General features: G+C 46.8%; 1 protein-coding gene across 1 annotated transcript in view; it reads left to right on the forward strand.

The window, feature by feature from the left end:
* MEI1 (meiotic double-stranded break formation protein 1) overlaps positions 1 to 21,856 on the forward strand; it is a 105,103-nt gene that overhangs the window by 71,076 nt on the left and 12,171 nt on the right. The window contains exons 20-26 of the mRNA XM_010374967.2: positions 6,002 to 6,277; positions 11,419 to 11,584; positions 14,324 to 14,428; positions 16,864 to 16,974; positions 17,263 to 17,423; positions 19,964 to 20,045; positions 20,233 to 20,408. Coding sequence (XP_010373269.2) covers positions 6,002 to 6,277; positions 11,419 to 11,584; positions 14,324 to 14,428; positions 16,864 to 16,974; positions 17,263 to 17,423; positions 19,964 to 20,045; positions 20,233 to 20,408 — 1,077 coding nt within the window. The remainder of the gene's footprint in view (positions 1 to 6,001; positions 6,278 to 11,418; positions 11,585 to 14,323; positions 14,429 to 16,863; positions 16,975 to 17,262; positions 17,424 to 19,963; positions 20,046 to 20,232; positions 20,409 to 21,856) is intronic.

Genomic DNA, 21,856 nt, shown 5'->3' on the forward strand with positions numbered 1-21,856 from the left:
GGGTTTCACCGTGTTAGCCAGGATGATCTCGATCTCCTGACCTCGTGATCCGCCCGTCTCGGCCTCCCAAAGTGCTGGGATTACAGGCTTGAGCCACCGCGCCCGGCCCAATTTTTTTTTTTTTTTTTTATGAGACAGAGTCTTATTCTGTCACCAGGCTAGAGTGCAGTGGTGTGATCTCAGCTCACTGCAACCTCCACCTCTCAGGTTCAAGTGATTCTCCTGCCTCAGCCTCCTGAGTAGCTGGGATTACAGGTGCCTGCCACCACGCCCAGCTAATTTTTTATATTTTTAGTAGATATGGGGTTTCACCATGTTGACCAGGCTAGTCTTGAACTCCTGATCTCAGGTGATCCACCCGCCTTGGCCTCCCAAAGTGCTGGGATTACAGGCGTGAGCCACCGCGCCTGGCCTGAAATGTTCTTTATAGCTATTCATTTTCTAGTCCAAGATTCAATATAGATTTATACATTACATTAGGTTGTCATGTGTCCCACTTTAGTTTTTTTTTTTTTTTTTCGGTCTTTGAACAGCTTCTTAGCTTTTTTGTTTTACGACTTCATGACATTGACATGTTTTAAAATTACAGAACAGTTATTTTGTAGACCGTTCCTCACTTTGGATTTTTCTGATGTGTCTTCATAATTAGGTTTAGGTTGTACATTTTGGACAAGAATACCACACAAGTAATGTTGTGTCTTCAGGAGGCATATGATGATGGTTTTTCCCATTATTGGTAATGTTTTTGGTGATTACTTGATGTGTTAGATTTCTTCAGTATAAAGTTACTATTTTTTGGCCACATGCAGTGATTCATGCCTGTAATCCCAGCACTTTGGGAGGCCAAGGTGAGAGGATTGCTTGAGGCCAGGTGTTCGAGACCAGCATGGGCAACAAAGGGAGAGCCTTTCTCTACAAAAAAAAAAAATTAAGTTACCATTTATCTCCTTGTAACTAATTAAGTATCTAGTAGGAAGATACTTTGAGGCTATGTATATATTCTGCTCCTCATCAAACTTTCTCCTAGGTTTAGCATCCATTGATGATTGCGGGCTGAATGAAGATTACAAAACAGTGATTTTTCTGATACAATTTCTTTTATATATATATACACACACACACACACACACACATTTGTTTTTTAGAGAGTTTTGCCCTGTTGCCCAAGCTGGAGTGCAGTGGTGCAATCTCGGCTTACTGCAACCTCTGCCTCAGATTCAAGCAATTATCCTGCCTCAGCCCCCCCAGGTAGCTGGGATTATAGGTGCCTGCCACCATACCTGGCTAATTTTTGTGTTTTTAGTTGAGACGGGTTCACCATGTTGGCCAGGCTGGTCTCGAACTCCTGACCTCGTGATCCACTTGCCTCGGCCTCCCAAAGTGCTGGGATTACAGGCGTGAGCCACCATGCCTGGCTTACAATTCCCTCTGTATTTTTTAATTGGAATTCTACTGTATGGATGTTTTCTTTCTTTTTATTTATTTATTCATTTTACTCAATATTATTATTATTTTTCGAGACAGGGTCTTACTTTGTCACCCAGACTGGAGTGCAGTGGTGTGATCACAACTCCCTGAAGCCTTGACCTCCTGAGCTCAAGCAATACTCTCACCTCAGCTTCCTGAGTAGCTGGTACCACAGGCATGCACCACCATGCCTGGTTAATTTTTTTTTTTTTCTGTAGAGACGGGCTGGTCTCAAACTCCTGGACTCAGGCAATCCCCCTGCCTTAGCCTCCCAAAGTGCTAGGATTATAGGTGTGAGCCGCTGCTCCTCTCTCCAGTATTATTTTTGAGAATTACTCATGTAGATTCATGTTGCCCTAGTTCATCAGGAAGTTGTTCTGATTAGAGTGAAAAGAAAGGTTAGGAGGGAGGTGAAAGAGAGTTTAGAAGGCCAGACAGGGACCATCAAGCTACTGGAGGCAGGGAAGCTCTTTGTTCTGGGCAGGTGGTAGAGCTAAAGAGGTGTGGGTAGAGGAGCACCCTCCATGGTCACTGAGGTCCTTGGTGAGCAATGGGACTGCCTAGGTGGGGTGGGACACCTTCAGGAGGCTTGTGCATGTCTTCCCCACAAAATTTGCCTGCTAGGTCTCAGGCCTTTCCTTTGCTTCTGTCTCTGATGTTACCTTCTCTATGTGGTATCTTCTATGAGAAGGCTTCCTTGGTGCTATTTACCTGTGAATGCCCTTTGTGTAGAAGCAGGGTAACCTTGTATACCTGCATTGTGCAGAAAGGCAGGACTCTTGGGTTCACATTCTGGTTCTGTTGCTAATGTTCTGGGCCTTCCTGGAGAGGTCTCCTTCCCTTTCTGGGCCTTGGGCAGAGTTATCTCTGAGATCTTTTCTGATTCTCATGGTCTTTGAGCCTTTGTGGAAGCAGTGGAGGAGATACACACTGATGTGTGTTGAGGTATGTGTCTGAGGATCCCCAGTAGCCGGAGTGTGGGTGATTCTGTGGGGATGGATATTTCAGAGTGTCAGGCCCTACTTATGCCTAGAAGCTCTTCCTTTTCAGCATCTTCATTCCAGTTTGATCAGCATTTCCTAAGCTGTTGAACACAACTCTATGCCCATGATTTTTTATTTGCTTCTCAACATTTCAGCAGCTCAACCAGTATGGATTGACCACTTAACATGAGCTAGGTAGCATGTGGGGCCCTGTCAGGTCTGAAATGAATCAAACAAGTTCCTTGCCCTCAGAGAACACAAGTTTGTCAGGAGAGACAAAAAGATCTCCTGTGGGGCAGGCAGCTACAGTAATGATGCTCTCCTGGAGCTGGAGGACTGGCCAAGAAGCAGCAAAGCACAAGGGGAAAGATTGTGTCTGATTATATAGCATCAGGAGAGGCTTTTTGGAGGAGATGGAGGAGGTGAAGGGAGAACCTTGAAGCTGAGAGCAGAGTATGATTTAATGTACAGAAGTGGGAAGATGCCCAATCTATCCATTCAAGGAAGGAAGCCTAGCTTAATGTGCCTTAGCTAAGTCATATGGGAGGTAGAATAGAGAGGAGCTGAAAAGGTAGACTTAAGTCTTTATTAAAATGCTTGAAAATGAAATTAGGCCGGGCGCAGTTGCTCATGCCTGTAATCCTAGCACTTTGAGAGGCCGAGGCAGGCGGATTGATTGAGCTTAGGAGTTTGAGACCAGCCTGGGCAACGTGGTGAAACCCTGTCTCTACTAAAATACAAAAAATTAGCCGGGCATGGCAGCATGTGCCTGTAGTCCCAGCTACTTGGGAGGCTGAGGCAGGAGAATTGCTTGAACCCGGGAGGCAGAGGTTGCAGTCAGCTGTGAGCTGAAATTGTGGCACTGCATTCCAGCATGGGTGACATAGTGAGACTCTGTCTCCAAAAAAAAAAAAAAAAAAAAAGAAAGAAAATGAAATTAAGGGAACAATTCCATTTACAATAGCATCAAGACATTAAATACTTGGGAATATAACTTAACAAAGTATAAGGACTTTGTATTAGTTCTCGCATTGTTATAAAGAACTACTAGAGACGAGTAATTTATAAAGAAAAGAGATTTATGTGACTCACAGTTTCACAGGCTGTACAGGAAGCATGGCTGAGGAGGTCTCAGGAATCTTAATCATGGCAGAAGGCAAAGGGGAAGCCGCCACATGTTATATGGCTGGAGAAGGAGGAAGAGAGTGAAGGGGGAGGTGCTACAAACTTTAAAACAACCAGATCTCATGAGAATTCACTCAGTATTATAAGAGCAGCAAGGGGGAAGTCCACCCCTATGATCCAGTCACCTCCCACCAGGCTCTTCCTCCAACATTGAGGATTATAATTTGGACATGAGATTTGGGCAGGGACACAAATCCAAATCATATAAACTTATATAGTGAAAATTTCAAAACATTACTGTTTTTCTGTAGTTTTTTTTTTCATTAAAAATCTAAATTAACAGACTGCATTCATGAATTGGAAGACTTAATAGTGTTAAGATGGCAGTGCTCTCCAAATTGATCAATAGATTTAATGCAATCTGTATCAAAATCCCAGCTGTACTTTTTTGCAAAAATGAACAAGCTGAACCTAAAATTCATATGGAAATGCAAAATAATCAAAACAATCTTGAAAAAGAAGAACAAAGTTGGAAGACTCATACCTTTTTTATTTTGGAACTTGCCAAAAAACTATAGTAATCAGGATAGTGTGGTACTGACATAGGGGTAGACATATAGATCAATGGAATAGAATTGAGAGTCCAGAAATAAACCCATATATTTATGGTCAATTTTTGATGAGGATGCCAAGATAATTCAATGGGGGAAGATGTGTCTTTTCAGAAAATTTCCAGGAACAACTAGACACATATATGCAAAAGAATGAAGTTGGACTCTTAACTCATACTGTACACAAAAATGAACTCACAATGAATGAAAGACCTAAATGAGCCAAAACTGTAAAACTCATATAATAGCATACTAAGGAATTTTTTTTTTTTTTTTTTTTTTTGAGAAAGAGTTTCACTCTTGTTGCCCAGGCTGGAGTGCAATGGCGCAATCTTGACTCACCGCAACCTCCGCCTCCCGGGTTCAAGCGATTCTCCTGCCTCAGCCTCCCAAGTAGCTGGGATTACAGGCATGTGCCAATATGCCCTGCTAATTTTGTATTTTTAGTAGAGACGGGGTTTCTCCATGTTGGCCAGGCTGGTCTCAAGCTCCCGACTTCAGGTGATCTGCCCACCTCGGCCTCCCAAAGTGCTGGGATTACAGGCATGAGCCCCCATGCCCAGCCTCATACTAAGAAATTTGAACATTGTTATATGTGCAATGGGAAGAGGCAGGTTTGTGAGAAGTAAGAAATTATTCAACAAGGCAGGGCATGGTGGCTCACACCTGTAATCCCGGCACTTTAGGAGGCCAAGGCGGGTGGATCACCTGAGGTCAGGGTTCGAAACGAGCCTGACCAACATGGAGAAACTCCATCTCTACTAAAAATACAAAATTAGCTGGGCATGGTGGCACATGCCTGTAATCCCAGCTACTCAGGAGGCTGAGGCAGGAGAATCACTTGAACCCGGGAGGCAGAGATTGCAGTGAGCCGAGATCATGCCATTGCACTCCAGCATGGGCAACAAGAGCGAAACTCTGTCTCAAAAAAAAAAAAAAAAATTATTCAACATATCTCCCCTTCACCCCTTCTGTGCCAGGCCGTATACTAAGTGCACAGATTAATCTGTCACAGTCCTACCCTCAAGCAGCTTTCAGTCTAGTGTGGGAGGTAGACATGCACACTGACAATTACAACCCACTGTGGCACCATCATCAAGCTGGGTTTCTTGACCTCAGCACTATTAACATTTTGCACAGATCATTCTTTTGGGATAGGCTTTCCTGGCATTGTAGGATATTTAGCAGCATCCCCACCGTCTCCCCACTAGATCCCAATAGCATTCCCCCAATCAAGGTAGTAAAAAATGTCTCCAGACTTGGCCGGGCGCGGTGGCTCAAGCCTGATCCCAGCACTTTGGGAGGCCGAGACGGGCGGATCACGAGGTCAGGAGATCGAGACCATCCTGGCTAACACGGTGAAACCCCGTCTCTACTAAAAAATACAAAAAACTAGCCGGGCGAGGTGGCAGGCGCCTGTAGTCCCAGCTATTCGGGAGGCTGAGGCAGGAGAATGGCGTAAACCCGGGAGGCGGAGCTTGCAGTGAGCCGAGATCTGGCCACTGCACTCCAGCCTGGGCGACAGAGCAAGACTCCGTCTCAAAAAAAAAAAAAAAAAAAAAAAAAAAAAAAAAAAAAAATGTCTCCAGACTTTACCAAATGTCCCATGGGAGCAAAATGACCCCTAGTTGAGAACTTCTGTTATAAGGTAAGTACAGTGGTATTTGCTCACTAGAGTGCCTTGGGATGAGCTAGCCAAGGTGTCCTGGAATACTGAGATGCCAGTACATTTTTCCTAGTCATCTCTTGGCCATGTTGGGGTCTCTTGGGTCCTCTGCAAGGTGTATTTACCTCCTTTCTTTGTTTTGCCTCTAGACTATGGTCAGTGCAGTCAGAAAATTCCTAGAAGGCATCCCAGACCTGCAGCTAGTCTATACCCACCATCCGCTCCTGCTCAGGTTCTTTCTGTTGTATCCAGAGCTCATGAGTAGGTATGGGCACCATGTCCTGGAACTTTGGTTCTCCTGGGAAGATAGCAGCTGTGAGGAACTGGATGATGTTACCTCTGCTGGGCAGCCCGCCCTTCCTACCAGCTTAGCAGTCCTGTTCCAGTTGCTCAGAAGCATCCCCAGCATCCTGCTCATCTTGCTGGTAGGCAACCACTCATTCATTTCTACATTCAGAAATGGTGGGCCTTCTCTCTCTGAGAGCCAGTTTAGTGACATCAGGAGGCACCCACATCTGCTTCAGCCCACCTCTGGACTTATCACTGTCTGCATGTGAGTTGGGCGGGGGGTCTTTTCTACTTGTAGGTGCCTGGTTTCTATAAATTCATACTCTTTCCTAAGTCTAATGGAAGTCTACCAACTGAGACATGTGTGCCTCTCTTCCCCCCAGGGGATGACACTATAAAATGCAGATCTTAGTCACTATCCCCTCTCACCTCCCTGTCATCTCTCAAGCAGATTCTGCTGACACAACGTTTAATGTTAAAGGAAGCCCATGAGGCATGTAGATGGAGATTTCTGATGGCAGAGGGACTCCTCCTCTTTTTTGCCATGACTCACATGATAATATTATATGTGCATTACTTGCTCAGGCATACCTAGAATTGTCAGATGCCCCAGTACTTTTTTTTTCTGGAGACAGAGTCTCACCCTGTTGCTCAGGGTGAAGTGCAGTGGCATGATCTGGGCTCACTGCAACCTCCACCTCCTGGGTTCACACAGTTCTTCTGCCTCAGCCTCCTGAGTAGCTGGGACTACAGGCACACACCACCACACCCAGCTAATTTTTTTTTTTTGTATTTTAGTAGAGATGGGGTTTCACTGTGTTGCCCAGGCTGTCAGTACTTTTTAATGAAGTATATTACTGAAATTCCCATCAGGAGTTAGATGGGTTAATTAGATTAGATAAGGTAAACTGCCTAGTGGCTGGCTTTAACTCAACTTTTTTACCTGCTACTCAAGAAAGCACATTGAACAACAAATTAGATACCAAGGAGAGTAGCAGGGAACAGAACTAAGATACTAGGTTTTCTTCACCAGATGAAATATTTGGGGTCAGTTCCTCACACATAGTAGGTACTTATAAATTATGATCTAAGCCTGTCTAGGGACAGATCTAAGTCTGTCTAGGAATAGTAGTGACAATACAGTCGTGCATCACTTAATGATGGGGATACATTTTTAGAAACACGGTATTAGGTGATTTTGTCGTTGTGCCAACATCATGGAGTATACTTACATCTAAATGGTCTAGCCTACTATATTTAGGTACATGGGATGACCTGTTACTCCTAGGCTATAATCCTATAGAACATGTTACTGTACTGAATATTGTAGACAAATGTAACACAGTGGCATTTGTATATCTAAACATTAGAAAAGATATAACATGACTATGTCTTATTTTTTTCTTTCTTTCTTTTTTTTTTTTTCTTGCTCTGTTGCCCAGGCTGGAGTGCAGTGGCAGGATCATGGCTCACTGCAGCGTCAATCTCCTGGTTTCAAGTGATCCTCCTGCCTCAGCCTCCCAAGTAATGAGAATTGACTGGGTGCTGCAGCTCATGCCTGTAATCCTAGTACTTTGGGAGGCCGAGCCGGGTGAATCACCTGAGGTCAGGAGTTCAAGGCCAAGTAGCTGGAACTATAGCATGTGCTACTGTGTCTGGCTAACTTTTATATTTTTTGTAGAAACAGTGTTTTGTCATGTTGCCCAAGCTGATCTCAAATTCCTGGCCTCCAGTGATCCTCCCACCATGACCTCCCAAAGTGTTGGGATTATAGGCATAAACGACTATGCCTGCCATTTTTTTCTTTTTAAATACATGAAACATAGGCTTAGAGAGTTTTGCCCATGGTCACAAGAGTTGGGAATCAAAATATTAAAACCCAGATTTTGACTCCCTATCTATCAGTTGTTCTGTCTGAGGCTCTCTTTTTACTCAGTCTATTTATTCTCCCTGGGTTGTCTCATTCACACCCATGGCTTTGTTTGCCTCCTGCCTGTATAGTGATGACTCAAATCTCTGCACCACCCCTGACCTCTCTCCTGAGCTCAGACCCATGAAGTCTACCATCTGTTTGACATTTCTGCCTAAAATGGAGCTCATTATCTCCTCTCCCAAATTCCCTTTTTCAGCCCGGGTCTTCCTAGAATGGAGGTCCCTCACTAACTGAAAGCTGTGCTAGGCCGCTAACTTCATGGGATGTAAATATTAAAAGAAGCAAACCAAACAGAAATTGAATCTCAGGAGACCAAATACTTAGAGTCTACATCCCAGGGAAGCTGGAGTGGATGCCCCACCATTTATCCTGGTGACCCAGTCCTTGTCCTTGAATGTGTACCATCCTCATTACCTCTCCTTTCTGGAGGTGGTGGAGGTCAGGGCAGAGAGGAGTCTTGTGCTTCACTTGGCATAGAGCTTAACAGAAAGGAGCTGCCTTCAAGACGGGTTGTTGCATAGAGGATTAGGAAGATAGAGGCTAATCTGAACTTCAGTTTCCTCCCACAGAAAATGGAGAAAACATGAGGGTAGATGAGATAGTATGTAGGAACACTCTTGGTTTGCTTCGCATAGTGGGCTGTCATTCACTAATCATTGACTCTGCCTCTGAACCAGATAAAGTTCATCTCAGAGAAGCTAATTGAATTGCCCAAGGTCATATAGTTAATAAGGGTCATGGCTATGACTGGAGCCCAAAGTGAGTAAGTTTTTCACTAACTTAGACCCTAGAGACATCAATGGTAAAAAAGAACAGCAGGGAGACCGGGCATGGTGGCTCACACCTGTAATCCCAGCACTTTGGGAGGCTGAGGCGGGTGGATCACAAGGTCAGGAGTTAGAGACCAGCCTGGTCAACAACATACAATTTAGTAGCCCATCTCTACTAAAAATACAAAAAATTAGCCGGGCATGGTGCTGGGCGCCTGTAGTCCCAGCCACTCGGGAGGCTGAGGCAGAATAATCGCTTGAACCAGGGAGGCGGAGGTTGCCATGAGCCAAGATCGAACCACTGCACTCCAGCCTGGGCAACAGAGCTAGACTTCATCTCAAAAAAAAAAAAAAAAAAAAAAGAACAGCAAGGAACAACTTTATTGTCTGTTCATATATATAATTCTTACCATTTCTCCCCAGCTTCTAGCCACAGGAAGGAAAAGGAGTCTAAAAATTTGTGTTGACAACCAATTTCTGTTTTTGATATGGGTAATGAACAGCTGAAAACAAAGCTGTTAATTGCCACTCTTATCAGTGGGTGGTCTTTCATGTAGCTTGTTTAGATGTGAAGGGACAATGACATCACAGAAACTCTGTTTGTTTCCTCCTTGGCCAAGTTACCCTGGTCTATCTAATCCCAGAGAGTTCTGGACAGCAGAGACTACAGACTGGGTCATGGTTTTGCCCAGAGCCTTCCCACTGATCCATATGGTGGGGTCTACACATTCCTCTTCCTTCAGCATTCACCATAGCCACCCAAAGCTGAGTAGCCCCTTCCTTTTATACCTTTAACATTCATTAACTCAGACTTCTGAGGGACCAGCTCTGTGGCAGTGGGGCAGTGATGTGTTGGTGAAGGTGCAAGACCAGGAAACTGGTTTGACTCTGGGCTCTGTGACCTTGCGCAGGTCATGATCCTCCTTTCCCACTGGGCTTCAGCCTCATACTCTGTAAAGGAAAGGTATTGGAAAAATTATCCAGATTCTCTCTGGCCCTCCCATTCTGTGACCCTTTCTTTCCAGAGATGTTTTCTGAGTCCCTGCAAGGTGACAAAGATGAAGTAGACCTCATTCCTTCCCTTCATTAACTCACAGTGTAGTATAATTTACAACTTTATTACTTTTTTTATATGTAAACTGATCAACCTGCCCCAGTTTTCTCATTTGAAAAATTGGGGTGACACCTATATGGAAGAGTTATTGTAGAGGTATAAATAATGTATAAACAAATATACAGCTACTATATAAACACAACATAATATCTGACACTATTAGGCCCTGAGTGGTTGTTGATATATAGTTGTTTTTCCAGCAACTGTGGAGGTTTCTAAGAGCCAAACTTAGACATCCCTGTGACCCCATCCCCTCCTTCTGCTCAGTGATCAGCACACCTGGGTTTGTCTGGCCAGATGCGTTGTAGCCATATCTCTCTGTGTGTCAGGAGCTGCCCTCCCTGGAGAGAGAGTCCGTGTGACCTTGGATTCATAACCCTCAGACCTAACTAGCCCAGCACATTAGCCTGTCCAAAGGAATTGGCTTCTTTGAGCTAGTAGGAGCCAGGAGCTATCAGTAGGATAGCCTCTGGTGCAGCTTCTGACTGGCTTTGTCTTTAACGTATACTCATTAAAATAACTCTGAAAGCAAAATAAAAAGCAATGTCCTTTCCCATCTTCCAAGCCTAAGGCCTTTATAGCTTGGGGCAGAGATAGCCAGATGCCTTGGTAGAGAAGGGGCCTGACCTGGTCCTCACTTCCCTTACTGTGCATTGAATCTGTCCTAATTTATCCTCTCCCTGCCCAGTGACATCATCTCTCTCTCCTTCTTTTCTTCTTTAAGGCACACTCAGGTTCCCTGTCTTAAAAACAACCCTAATCCTTCCATTTGACCCTAATCCTTCCATTTGGAAGAGGGAGGCATCCTGGAAAATAGAGCTTTGGGCTTGGAGTTAGGAAATCTGCATTCAAATTCTGTCTGTGCCACTGGCTTATATGACCTTTAGCAAGTCATGTAATCTCTCTGAGCCTCTGTTTTCTCCTGTTTGGGATGGATTTAATAGGATGAACCTATTCTTTTTCTTTTTCTTTTTTTCTTGAGACGGATTCTTGCTCTGTCACCCAGGCTGGAGTGCAGTGGTGCGATCTTGGCTCACTGCAAGCTCCGCCTCATGGGTTCATGCCATTCTGCCTCAGCCTCCCGAGTAGCTGGGATTACAGGTGCCCGCCACCATGCCTGGCTAATTTTTTGTGTTTTTACTAGAGACGGGGTTTCACCATGTTAGCCAGGATGGTCTCGATCTCCTGACCTCGTGATCTGCCCGCCTCAGCTTCCCAAAGTGCTAGGATTACAGACGTGAGCCACCACGCCTGGCCTAGGATGATCCTGTTCTAAGGGATGGTTGTGACGTGTCAGTGCACCTAGAAGAGCGTTTGGTACATAATAGGTGCTAAGTGACAGATTACCCAGTTTTTGTGACACTCTAATTCTGGGCTCTTTTCCTGCCCCTCTAGTCTGCATTGTCACTTTTCCCCAACTCCAATACCCTCTGATCTCTCGCTTTCTTCTCTCCTGCTCAGGACCTCATCTATTCCAGCCCAGTGGACACAGCTCACAAGGTACTGATTAGCCTGAGGACCTTCCTGAGGAGGAATGAGGATATACAAGTGGGTGGTCTTATCCGAGGCCACTTCCTGCTGATCCTGCAGCGTCTGCTAGTGGAGCATGGGGCCTCCCCATCAGAAGGTCAGTCTGCAGGTGCTGTGGGCACACTTTGACCTGAAAGCCAGTCGAGAATGGGCATCTCTACCCTTGTTAGGTCTGCTCCAGGAGAGAGAATCAGGGTTTTATCTGAAAAAGAAAGGCCACTGTGGCATCAAGCTAAACTTCACCTCCTTTTTCTCACCGCAGAGGTGGGCGTACATCATTGCTTGGTTTGCTGTGTGTGTGTTTAACATGAGTGGATGTGTTTGATGTGTGCGTGCATATCCCCACCCTGTGCAGCATGTGCTCAGACTTGTTTGTCACAAGCATGGCAGTCCCCGTGGGAAGAAGAAAGTGGGAAATCTGAAGGAGGCTGGAGGCAGCAGCAGTCCACAGGGGCTGGGAAGGGAGGTGGCTCTGTGATGTGTTGGAAGCTCCCAGTGAGATCTGGGGGAATAGTTTCCAAATCTGGCATGGTACTCACTGGAGTCAAGGAAGCTTGATGTTTGGTACAGTATGGAGACACTGAAAATTGGGATTGGTTTATTTTATTGTATTTATTTATTTTATATTTTATATATTTTATTTTATTATTATTTTAGAGACAGAGTCTCACTCTGTCACCCACACTGGAGTGCAATGGCAAGATCTCTGCTCACTGCAACCGCCACTTCCCGGGTTCAAGCAATTCTTGTGCCTCAGCCTCCCAAGTAGCTGGGACTTACAGGCGTGTGCCACCACACCTAGCTAATTATTTTTTTATATTTTCAGGACAGACGGGGTTTCACCATGTTGCCCAGGGTGGTCTCAAACCCCTGAGCTCAAGTGATCTGCCCACCTCAGCCTCCCAAAGTGCTTGGATTACAGGGGTGAGTGACTGCGCCCGGCTCAATTTTTTTCTATTTTTAGAGAAGCTGAATTTTTAAAATAATTTTTTTCTTTTTGAGACAGGGTCTCACTCTGTTGTTCAGGTTGGAGTGCAGTGGCATGATCTCGGCTCACTGCAACCTTCACCTCCCGGGTTCAAGTGATTCTTCTGCCTCAGCCTCCCTCGTAGCTGGGATTACAGGCATGCACCACTGGGCCTGGCTAATTTTTTGTATTTTTAGTAGAGGTGGGGTTTCACTATATTGGCCAGGCTGCCCTTGAACTCCTGACCTCAAGTGATCCGCCTGCCTCAGCCTCCCAAAGTGCTGGGATTACAGGTGTGAGCTACCACACTCGGCCTAAAATTATATTTCTTTCTTTTTTTTTTTTTTGAGACGGAGTCTCGCTCTGTCGCCCAGGCTGAAGTACAGTGGCGCGATCTCGGCTCACTGCAAGCTCCACCTCCTGGGTTTACGCCATTCTCCTGCCTCAGCCTCCCAAGTAGCTGGGACTACAGGCGCCCGCCATCTTGCCCGGCTAGTTTTTTGTATTTTTTAATAGAGAGGGGGTTTCACCGTGTAGGCCAGGATGGTCTCGATCTCCTGACCTCGTGATCCACCTGTCTCGGCCTCCCAAAATGCTGGGATTACAGGCTTGAGCCACCGCGCCTGGCCCTAAAATTATATTTCTAAGCAAAGCGAGAGGCAACCTGTGGCTGCCTGACAGAGGACTGAGGGTTTGGAAGCAGATTTAAGGGTATCAAGAGGAGATGAGTTATTTCTTTTCAGGGAAGGACAAGCCATGTTTAACTGATAATACTGGTTAAGAACCTTAAGATTTAGTGGAAACATAGTGGGAAGGCCATGGGCATTGGATTCAGATTTGGGTCTATTTGAGCCATAGACGGTAACTTATAAACAACAGAAATTTATTTCTCCTAGTTTTGGGGGCTGGGAAATCCAAAATCAAGGTGCTGAAAGATTCAGTGTCTGGTGAAGACCCACTTCCTGGTTCATAAATGGCTGCCTGGCTGCTGCCTGCCTGCCTTCCTGCCTTCCTTCTTCCTTCCTTCCTTCCTTCCTTCCTTCCTTCCTTCCTTCCTTCCTTCCTTCCTTCCTTCCTTCCTTCTTCCTCCTTTTTCTTCTTTCTTCTTCTTCTTCTCTTCTTTTCTTCTTCTCCTCTTGTTCTTCTTCCTCTTTTCCTCCTTCCTTTCCTTCTCCTCTCCCTCCTCCTCCTCCCTTCTCCTCCTCCTTTCTTCCTCCTTCTCCTCCCCTGCCCCCCACAGCCTTGACCTCCTAGGCTCAAACAATCCCCCAACCTCAGACTCCTGAGTAGCTGGGGTTATAGGCATGTGCCAGCATGATGGCTTGTCTTCTTACTGTGTCCTCACATGGCAGAAGGGGTGAGGGAGGGAGTTTCTTTCAAAAGGCCACTCATCCCATTCATGAAGATTTTGCTCTCATGATTCAGTCATCTACCAAAGACCTCACTTCCTAATACTATCACATTGGGGGTTAAGATTTCAGCATGAATTTTGGAGGAACACAAACATTCAGACCATAGCGTCCTGCCACTTTCTGGCTGTGGGACCTTGGAGAAGTCACTCAGCCTCTCTCAGCCTCAATTTTGTAAATGCGAAATAGGAATAACAATTCATGCTTCACATTTTTTTTTAGTGGGATTAAATGAAATAATGAATTCCTGGTACCAACCTATGTCTGGCACTTAGTTTATCAGTCACATCTGTTCCGAATGAAGAACGAAATAGGAGTAAATCCCAGCAAAACACCTCACCCCTTAGGAAACAGAAAACTTTGAACCTGTTATTAAGGGCCATTAAAGCAGGGGAGGGTGTCTGACCTTCAGGTGATCTGAGCATCAGGCTTCCTGCCTAGCCCTCCTTGTTCTTCACAGCCTCGGGGAACCTACCATTGCTGCTGAACCTCCTCTCCCTGATGCAGCTCAGGAATGTGTCAGAGCAAGAACTGGACAGCATGGCCATGAAGCTCCTTCACCAAGGTGCCCTGGCTGCTTGGGATAGCGCCTGAGGGTCCAGGGCTGGATGTGCAGTGGGTGCTCACTAAGTAGGCTGGTGTTCTTCTTTCTTCTACTCTTTCATCCCTTTGGAAGAAGCTAGTAGGTCAGTCTATCCCTAGGGTTTTCTTGCTAAAGGACCTCTCAGGGCTTTCTCTGCTTGTTCTCTGGGAATGTTTGGGAGACACCCCACCTCTGCAAAAAATCAGCATTATGAGGCCAGGTGGGGGGCGGTGCTCATGCTTGTAATCCCAGCACTTCGGGTGTTTGAGGCAGGAGGAATTGTTTGAAGCCAGGAGTTCAAGACCAGCCTGGGCAACATAGCAAGATCCTGCCTCTACAAACGGCCAGGCCTGGTGGCTCACGCCTATAATCCTAGCACTTTGGGAGGCTTAAGCAGCGTGTGTTTACGCTCAGGAGTTCAAGACCAGCCTTGGTAACACGGTGAAACCCTGTCTCTACAAATAAAATACCAAAAATTAGCTGTGCGTGGTGATGCAGACCTATATATAGTCCGAGCTACTTGGAAAGGCCGAGGCGGGAGGATTGCTTAAGCCCAGGACGTCAAGGCTGCAGTGAGCTATGATCTCACCACTGCACCCAGCCTGGGCAATGGAGTGAGACCTTGTCTCTAAAACAAACAAATCAGTGTGTGACAGGCACAAGCTCTAGAGTCAGGAAGGCCTGGGTTTGAATCTCAGCTTAGTCACCAGCAATCATCTAGTCTCTGTGAGCCTTAGGTTCCTCATAGGTAAAGTAGTAGTACTTTCCTAACCTAGGGTTAAGATAAGGAATACTTACCTAGTTAGTTAGAGAATGTCACATAGTGCTTGACACACAGTAGGCCTTCAACAGATGCTATCCATGCAGATTCCTTTTTTCCTGGCACAAAGTCAACTCTCCACCTCATCCTACAATTGACTCAGATCTGATGATCCAGTTCACAGTTCTCCAGGCTTCTTTCTTACACCCCAAACCTCCTTGGTTTCTCAACTCATGATGCTGTCGTCACTTCATAGGCAGCACCTGCAGGAAGATTTGCTGAGGGAAGGTTGAAATGAATAGGAAAAATGATGTGTCTTCAGTGTCTGTGGACTGCCCCAGGTCCTCTAGCCACAGGTGAAGATGCGGCACCTTCCCTGCCCGGAGCCCAGTCCACCTCATGAGAAGATCAGTGTCAGATTCAAAAAAAGGCCACTGGGGACACATTGCAGATGGCCTCAGCCTGGTGCCAGTCATCGCCAGCCTGTCTGTGAGATCACGGCTGACACTAAGCTAGGAGGGAGATCTGCGTGTGATAAACTCAGCCTTCAAAAGAGCCTCTGACAGGGAGTAACAGGCTGAAACCCACACATGAAATGTAATAGGACATTTACGTATAATCCTTGAGCACTTCTATATGAGAGCAGAGAGTAGAGGACTGTGGTTCGGGGTGGAGATACTGTTGTGGGAGGGAGCCGAGACCTGCTTGTCTGGGTGACCATAGAAGTCAGGGTGTGATGTAGCTGCCAAAAAGTGAATGGAGTTGTAGGTAGGTTTCATATTAGGATGGGGATAGGGAGATGGGAAGTAGGAGTTCCCAACAGTAAAGGGATATGTTCTATAGATGTCTACAGTATAATGTTGCACTGATGAGTCCTGGGAGAATGCAGAAGCAGCATCTAATCCTGCCTTGAGAGGTTAAGGAAGGCTTCAAGGGGGAGATTAACTTTGAGCTGAATCTTTTTTTTTTTTTTTGAGACAGGGTCTCACTCTGTCACCCAGGTTGAAGTGTAATAGCATGATAACTGCTCCCTGCAGCCTCAACCTCTTGGGCTCAGGTGATCCTTCCACCTCAACCTCCTGAGCAGCTGGGACTACCAGTGTGTGCCACCATGCCCAGCTAATTTTTTGTATTTTTTTGTGGAGAGACGAGGTCTCACCACGTTGCCCAGGTTGGTCTCGAACTCCTGGGCTCAAGCAATCCACCTGCCTCCGCCACCCAAAGTGTTGAGATTACAGGCGTAAGCCACTGCGCAGGCCTGAGCTGAGTCTTGATTGCTGACGAGGACTAGAGGTGTTAGCCAAATGAAGTGATGTGAGAGAGGGGATGTGGCAAGTGCAGGGAACTGCACTTCATTCGACGGTTAAAGTTCCCTTGGGAAGGTGGTGACAATGTTCAAAGGATCCCTTTGAATTCCTGAAGTCTTTCTGGCTAATGTGCAGCTGTAGGATGCTTGCCTGATGTTTGTCTAGATGGAAGGTGTGAATGTGCCTTAAGGTTTGTCACTGTGTTTCTTTCCATTGGTTGTAATATCAGGGATACTTAGTTTGTGCTTGCTCCCCAAGACTGACGTCTGAAATAGCCAGTCACAGGCTACCACCTGTGACAAGTGTGAGTGTTGTGTGACAGGCCGCCTGGGGACTCTCATCTCTTGCAGTAAGCAAGCTGTGTGGGAAGTGCAGCCCCACTGACGTGGACATCCTGCAGCCCTCCTTCAACTTCCTGTATTGGAGCCTTCATCAGACCACACCCAGCAGTCAGAAAAGAGGTGCAGGGGCCTGGGCTGGGATAGTGAAGAGTGCTGGGCAGTCTGTGGTCCTCTCTACCTCAACTTTTTCATCTTAAAAAAATGAATAGGGTTCTGTGTGTGTGGCTGGTAGTCATAAGGTCCTTTTTGGCCCTAATAACCTGAGCTTCTGTTATGAAGCTGGGACCCTTAGAGCCTGAGGATGATCCTCTGTTTGTGAAGCCCCCATCAGGTGCTAAGCACCATGGTGGCACTTAGCTGAAACTCCTCTGTAACTCTGGTGGACCCTGCCCTGCCCACCCCCTGCAGCTGCTGCAGTGCTCCTGAGCAGCACAGGCCTGATGGAGCTTCTGGAGAAGATGCTGGCCCTCACCTTGGCAAAGGCAGATTCTCCCAGGACTGCGCTCCTCTGCTCTGCCTGGCTGCTCACGGCCTCCTTCTCTGCCCAGCAGCACAAGGATAGTTTGCAGGTTAGTCTCTAACTCCTGTGGCTTTGAGGCATGGGGTGGCACTCAAAGGAGTGTTGAAGATCCTGAGTTCTGGTCCCAGCTCTGGGGCTTATTAGCTGTGACCTTGGCAAGGTATTTACCCTTTCTGAGCTCAGTTTCCTTACCTACAAAATGGGGAAAACATCTCAGGGTTGTTGTGAGGTTGGTTTATATTAATCCACTTAACACAAGGTTTACCTACACTCCAGGCTCTATTCTTGGCACAGAGGAATAAAAAATGAATATAACATGTGTCCTACCCTTAGGGAACTTGTAGTCTTTAAGTAAAGCCTTGAAAGATAAGATTGTACTCAGCAAAGATAGTGGGGAAAGGCGTTCCAGGTAGAGAGAACAATATGAGCAAAGGCATGAAGCTGCACAAATTCAGGACATGCTCTGTATGTTTAGGGAGTGGTGAGGTGCTCTGTGTGACGAGAATGTGGGGAATGAATGGAGCAGAACAGACCAGACAGGGAGGCAGAAGCCAGCCTGCAACCTTGAAGTGTAGCATGGCAAGCTGTGGAATGCCGCACATGGTTAACTGTCATTATTACTGTTCAAGAAAGTGATGCAGGGAAGAGAAGAGCAGTGGACATATCCACAGAGCACCTCTTTCCCCTCAGCCCCTCCCTCTTGTAGGGCCTTGTCATCACAGTGACCTGCATGAGCTCCTCTGTGGGCTGCTTCTCATGGAAACCATCTGCTAGCCTCTGTGGTATCCTCACACCGTGCCCAATACTGTGCCAATCTAGTGATGGGCACACAGAAGTGACATCAGTTTTAAACTTTGGCCTCTAGAGGGGCAACAAGCTGTGGTAAATCTATGCTCTGGCAAATCCTGCAAGTTGTTACCTGTGGTTGGTTTAGGACAGAAACCTTTCCTAATTTTCTGTGTGAGGCTGCTGGGCTCATCCAGCTGTCTGCAGTCACCTGCCTAGGAGAAAATTTGCATTTTGTCCTTGGCTCTGCCCTGACCCTCAGCTCACACCTAGGCAATTACCTGCTCCCAGCTACCTCCAGTGCCCTAACTCAGGCCTGATCATTTGTCCTCCCCACTAATGTGACCTAGTTACAATTTCCTGGCCACCCGTCTCTTCCCTCCTCTGCATGTCCTATCATTGCAGCCACAGTCTGTCCTCACATCCCTTCTGCCCAAGCTCCTAAAGCAGCCTTTTTGTCCTCCTCTAGGCCTGGCCCTCTGCAGCCTTACTTTCTGCCATTCCCACCCACCTTCCCTGTCCTCTGGTCAGGCATTTGTGCTTCTCCCAGTCAGCTATGCTCCTTCACATCACCATACCTTTTTTTTGTCTGTTTTGTTTATAATTAATAGACTTCATTTTTAGGACAGTTTTAGATTTATAGAAAAATGGTGCAGGTAGTACAGAGTTCCCATATAACGCTCCCCCCAACCCCCCGACACACACACACACACACACACACACACACACACACACACACACACACAGAGTTCCCTGTTATTTTATTTTTTGAGACAAAGTTTTGCCCTTGTTGCCCAGGCTGGAGTGCAGTGGTGCAATCTTGGCTCACCACAACCTTAGCCTCCTGGGTTCAAGCGATTCTCCTGCCTTAGCCTCCCGAGTAGCTGGGATTACAGGCATCCGCCACCACACCCAGCTAATTTTGTATTTTTAGTAGAGATGGGATTTCTCCAAGTTGGTCAGGCTGGTCTTGAACTCCTGACCTCAGGTGATCTGCCCACCTTGGCATCCCGAAGTGCTGGGATTACAGGCGTGAGCCACTGTGCCCGGCCTATCTTAATTTCATAGATGAAGAAAGTAAGACATGCTAAGAGAGGTGCAGTAACTTGCCCAAGGCCATACAACTGACAGGTAGCAAAGCCAGGATTATTATTATTATTTTTTTAAAGAAATGGAATCTTCACCCAGGCTGGAGTGCAGTAGCAGTATCCCAGCTCACTGCAGCCTTGGCCTCCCGGCTCAAGTGATTCTCTCACCTCAGCCTCCTGAATAGCAAGGACTACAGGCACATGCTACCATGCCCAGCTAATGTTTTTGTATTTTCTTATAGAGATGGGTTTTTGCCATGTTGTCCAGGCTGGTCTTTAACTCCTGGGCTCAAGCAGTCCTCTCACCTCAACCACCCAAAGTGCTGGGATTACAGGTGTAAGCTGCTATACCTGACCTGAGAGCCAGGATTTTGATTTGGCCCGACTCCAGATTTTTTTAGAGTTAGGTGTATAGTGAACAGAGCCAGAGACTGAACCACAGATGAGGCCAGGGAAGGCTGTCTGGTGGAGGAGGCCAGTGAGGATGGCGGAGATTTGGAAAAAAAAGAGTTCTGCAGGTATAGACTTGATTCTCCTCCTAATGCTCCTGAAGCTAGGGCTGGTGCAGCGTGGAGGACTCTGTGTGGTCTCCTCTTGTCCCCTTTTGATACAGTGGATATGTGGGGGGAGGTGATAGAAGAAATTTTCAGGCAGGTTATTTTCTGCCCAGGCTTCCAGAACATGGGGGTTAGCCCTTTACCCTGTGCCCTGCCAGGTTCACCAGACACTCTCTGTGGAAATGGACCAAGTATTGAAGGCTCTCAGCTTTCCAAAGAAAAAGACTGCATTGCTCTCAGGTATTGATCCACAAGTCTCTAGCAGAAGAAAAGCTTTTCTCCTCGATTTTCACATAGGACCAGTACCCTGACCAGCCTGTGGTCACTCCATAATTGTTTCATCTTCATTGTCTCCCATCCTGTGACAGAGCTGGGTGGGAGGTGGGAAGGAGACAGGAACTGGGTCTAAGGAATCTCTTGTTTCCAGCTGCCATCTTATGCTTCCTGCGGACAGCCCTGCGACAAAGCTTTTCCTCTGCCCTGGTAGCCCTGGTGCCCTCAGGGGCCCAGCCACTGCCAGCCGCCGAGGACACTATCCTAGCTCCACTGCGAACATCACAAGTCTGGTCCCTGGTCATTGGGCTGCAGAACCTCCTGGTGCAGGTAAGGCTCTTGCTGAGTGGGGCTTGCTTCTCCCAGGACAACAGCAGGAAGGGGTGGCTGCCTGTCAAGAGCCTGATATTCCTACCAGGGCTTGGAGGGTGGGTTGAGTAAGACTTTAAAAAAAAAAAAAATTTTTACTATTTTTAATTAATTAATTAATTTTTTTTAGACAGAGTCTAGCTCTGTTGCCCAGGCTGGTGTCAAGTGGCGTGATCTCGGCTCACTACAAGCTCCACCTCCCGGGTTCACGCCATTCTCCTGCCTCAGCCTCCTGAGTAGCTGGGACTACAGGCGCCCGCCACCATGCCCGGCTAATTTTTTGTATTTTTAGTTGAGACAGGGTTTCACTGTGTTAGCCAGGATGGTCTCGATCTCCTGACCTCGTGATCTGCCTGCCTCAGCCTCCCAAAGTGCTGGGATTACAGGCGTGAGCCACTGCACCCAGCCTATTTATTTATTTTTGAGACAGAGTTTCACTCTCGTTGCCCAGGCTGGAGTGGAATGGTGCAATCTCGGCTCACTGCAACCTCTGCCTCCCAGGTTCAAGTGATTCTTCTGTCTCAGCCTCCCGAGTAGCTGGGATTACAGATGCATGCCACCACACGCAGCTGATTTTTGTATTTTTAGTAGAGATGGGCTTTCCTCATATTGGTCAGGCTGGCCTTGAACTCCTGACCTCAGTGATCCACCCGCCTCAGCCTCCCAAAGTGCTGGGATTACAGGAATGAGTCACCACACCTGGCCTATTTTTTTTTTTTTTTTTTTTTGAGACGGAGTCTTGCTCTGTCACCCAGGCTGGAGTGCAGTGGCGCGATCTCGGCTCACTGCAAGCTCCGCCTCCCGGGTTCAGGCCATTCTCCTGCCTCAGCCTCCAGAGTAGCTGAGACTACAGGCACCTGCCACCACGCCCAGCTATTTTTTTTTTTTGTATTTTTAGTAGAGACAGGGTTTCACCATGTTAGCCAGGATGGTCTCGATCTCCTGACCTCGTCATCTGCCTGCCTCGGCCTCCCAAAGTGCTGGGATTACAGGCGTGAGCCACCGTGCCCGGCCCACCCGGCCTATTTTTATTTTTTAAACACAGATGGGGTCTTGCTATATTGCCAGACTGGTCTCGAACTCCTGGCCTCAAGTGATCCTCTTAACTCGGCCTCCAAAGTTGCTAGGATTATAGGCATAAGCCACCACGCCCTGCCTGGGTGAGACTTTTAAAGCTACAGTGAAAGAAACAAAACTCAATTTGACTTAGAACTGAGAGGTCCTGGGATCAATATTGGCTTCAGGCACAGCTGGATCCCAGAAGCTCAGACAAGGTCATCAGACTCTTTCCATCTATTGGCTTTGCATTCCTCACTGTCAGCTTTATTTTTATGAGATAGTAGGATGACCAGCAGTAACTCCTAGCTTATATCCTCCAGGGAAAAAAGATTTCTCTTTCCTCATAGTTC

Source organism: Rhinopithecus roxellana, chromosome 13 (genome assembly GCF_007565055.1).
Source record: "Rhinopithecus roxellana isolate Shanxi Qingling chromosome 13, ASM756505v1, whole genome shotgun sequence".
In the NCBI taxonomy this organism is placed as follows: Eukaryota; Metazoa; Chordata; class Mammalia; order Primates; family Cercopithecidae; genus Rhinopithecus; species Rhinopithecus roxellana.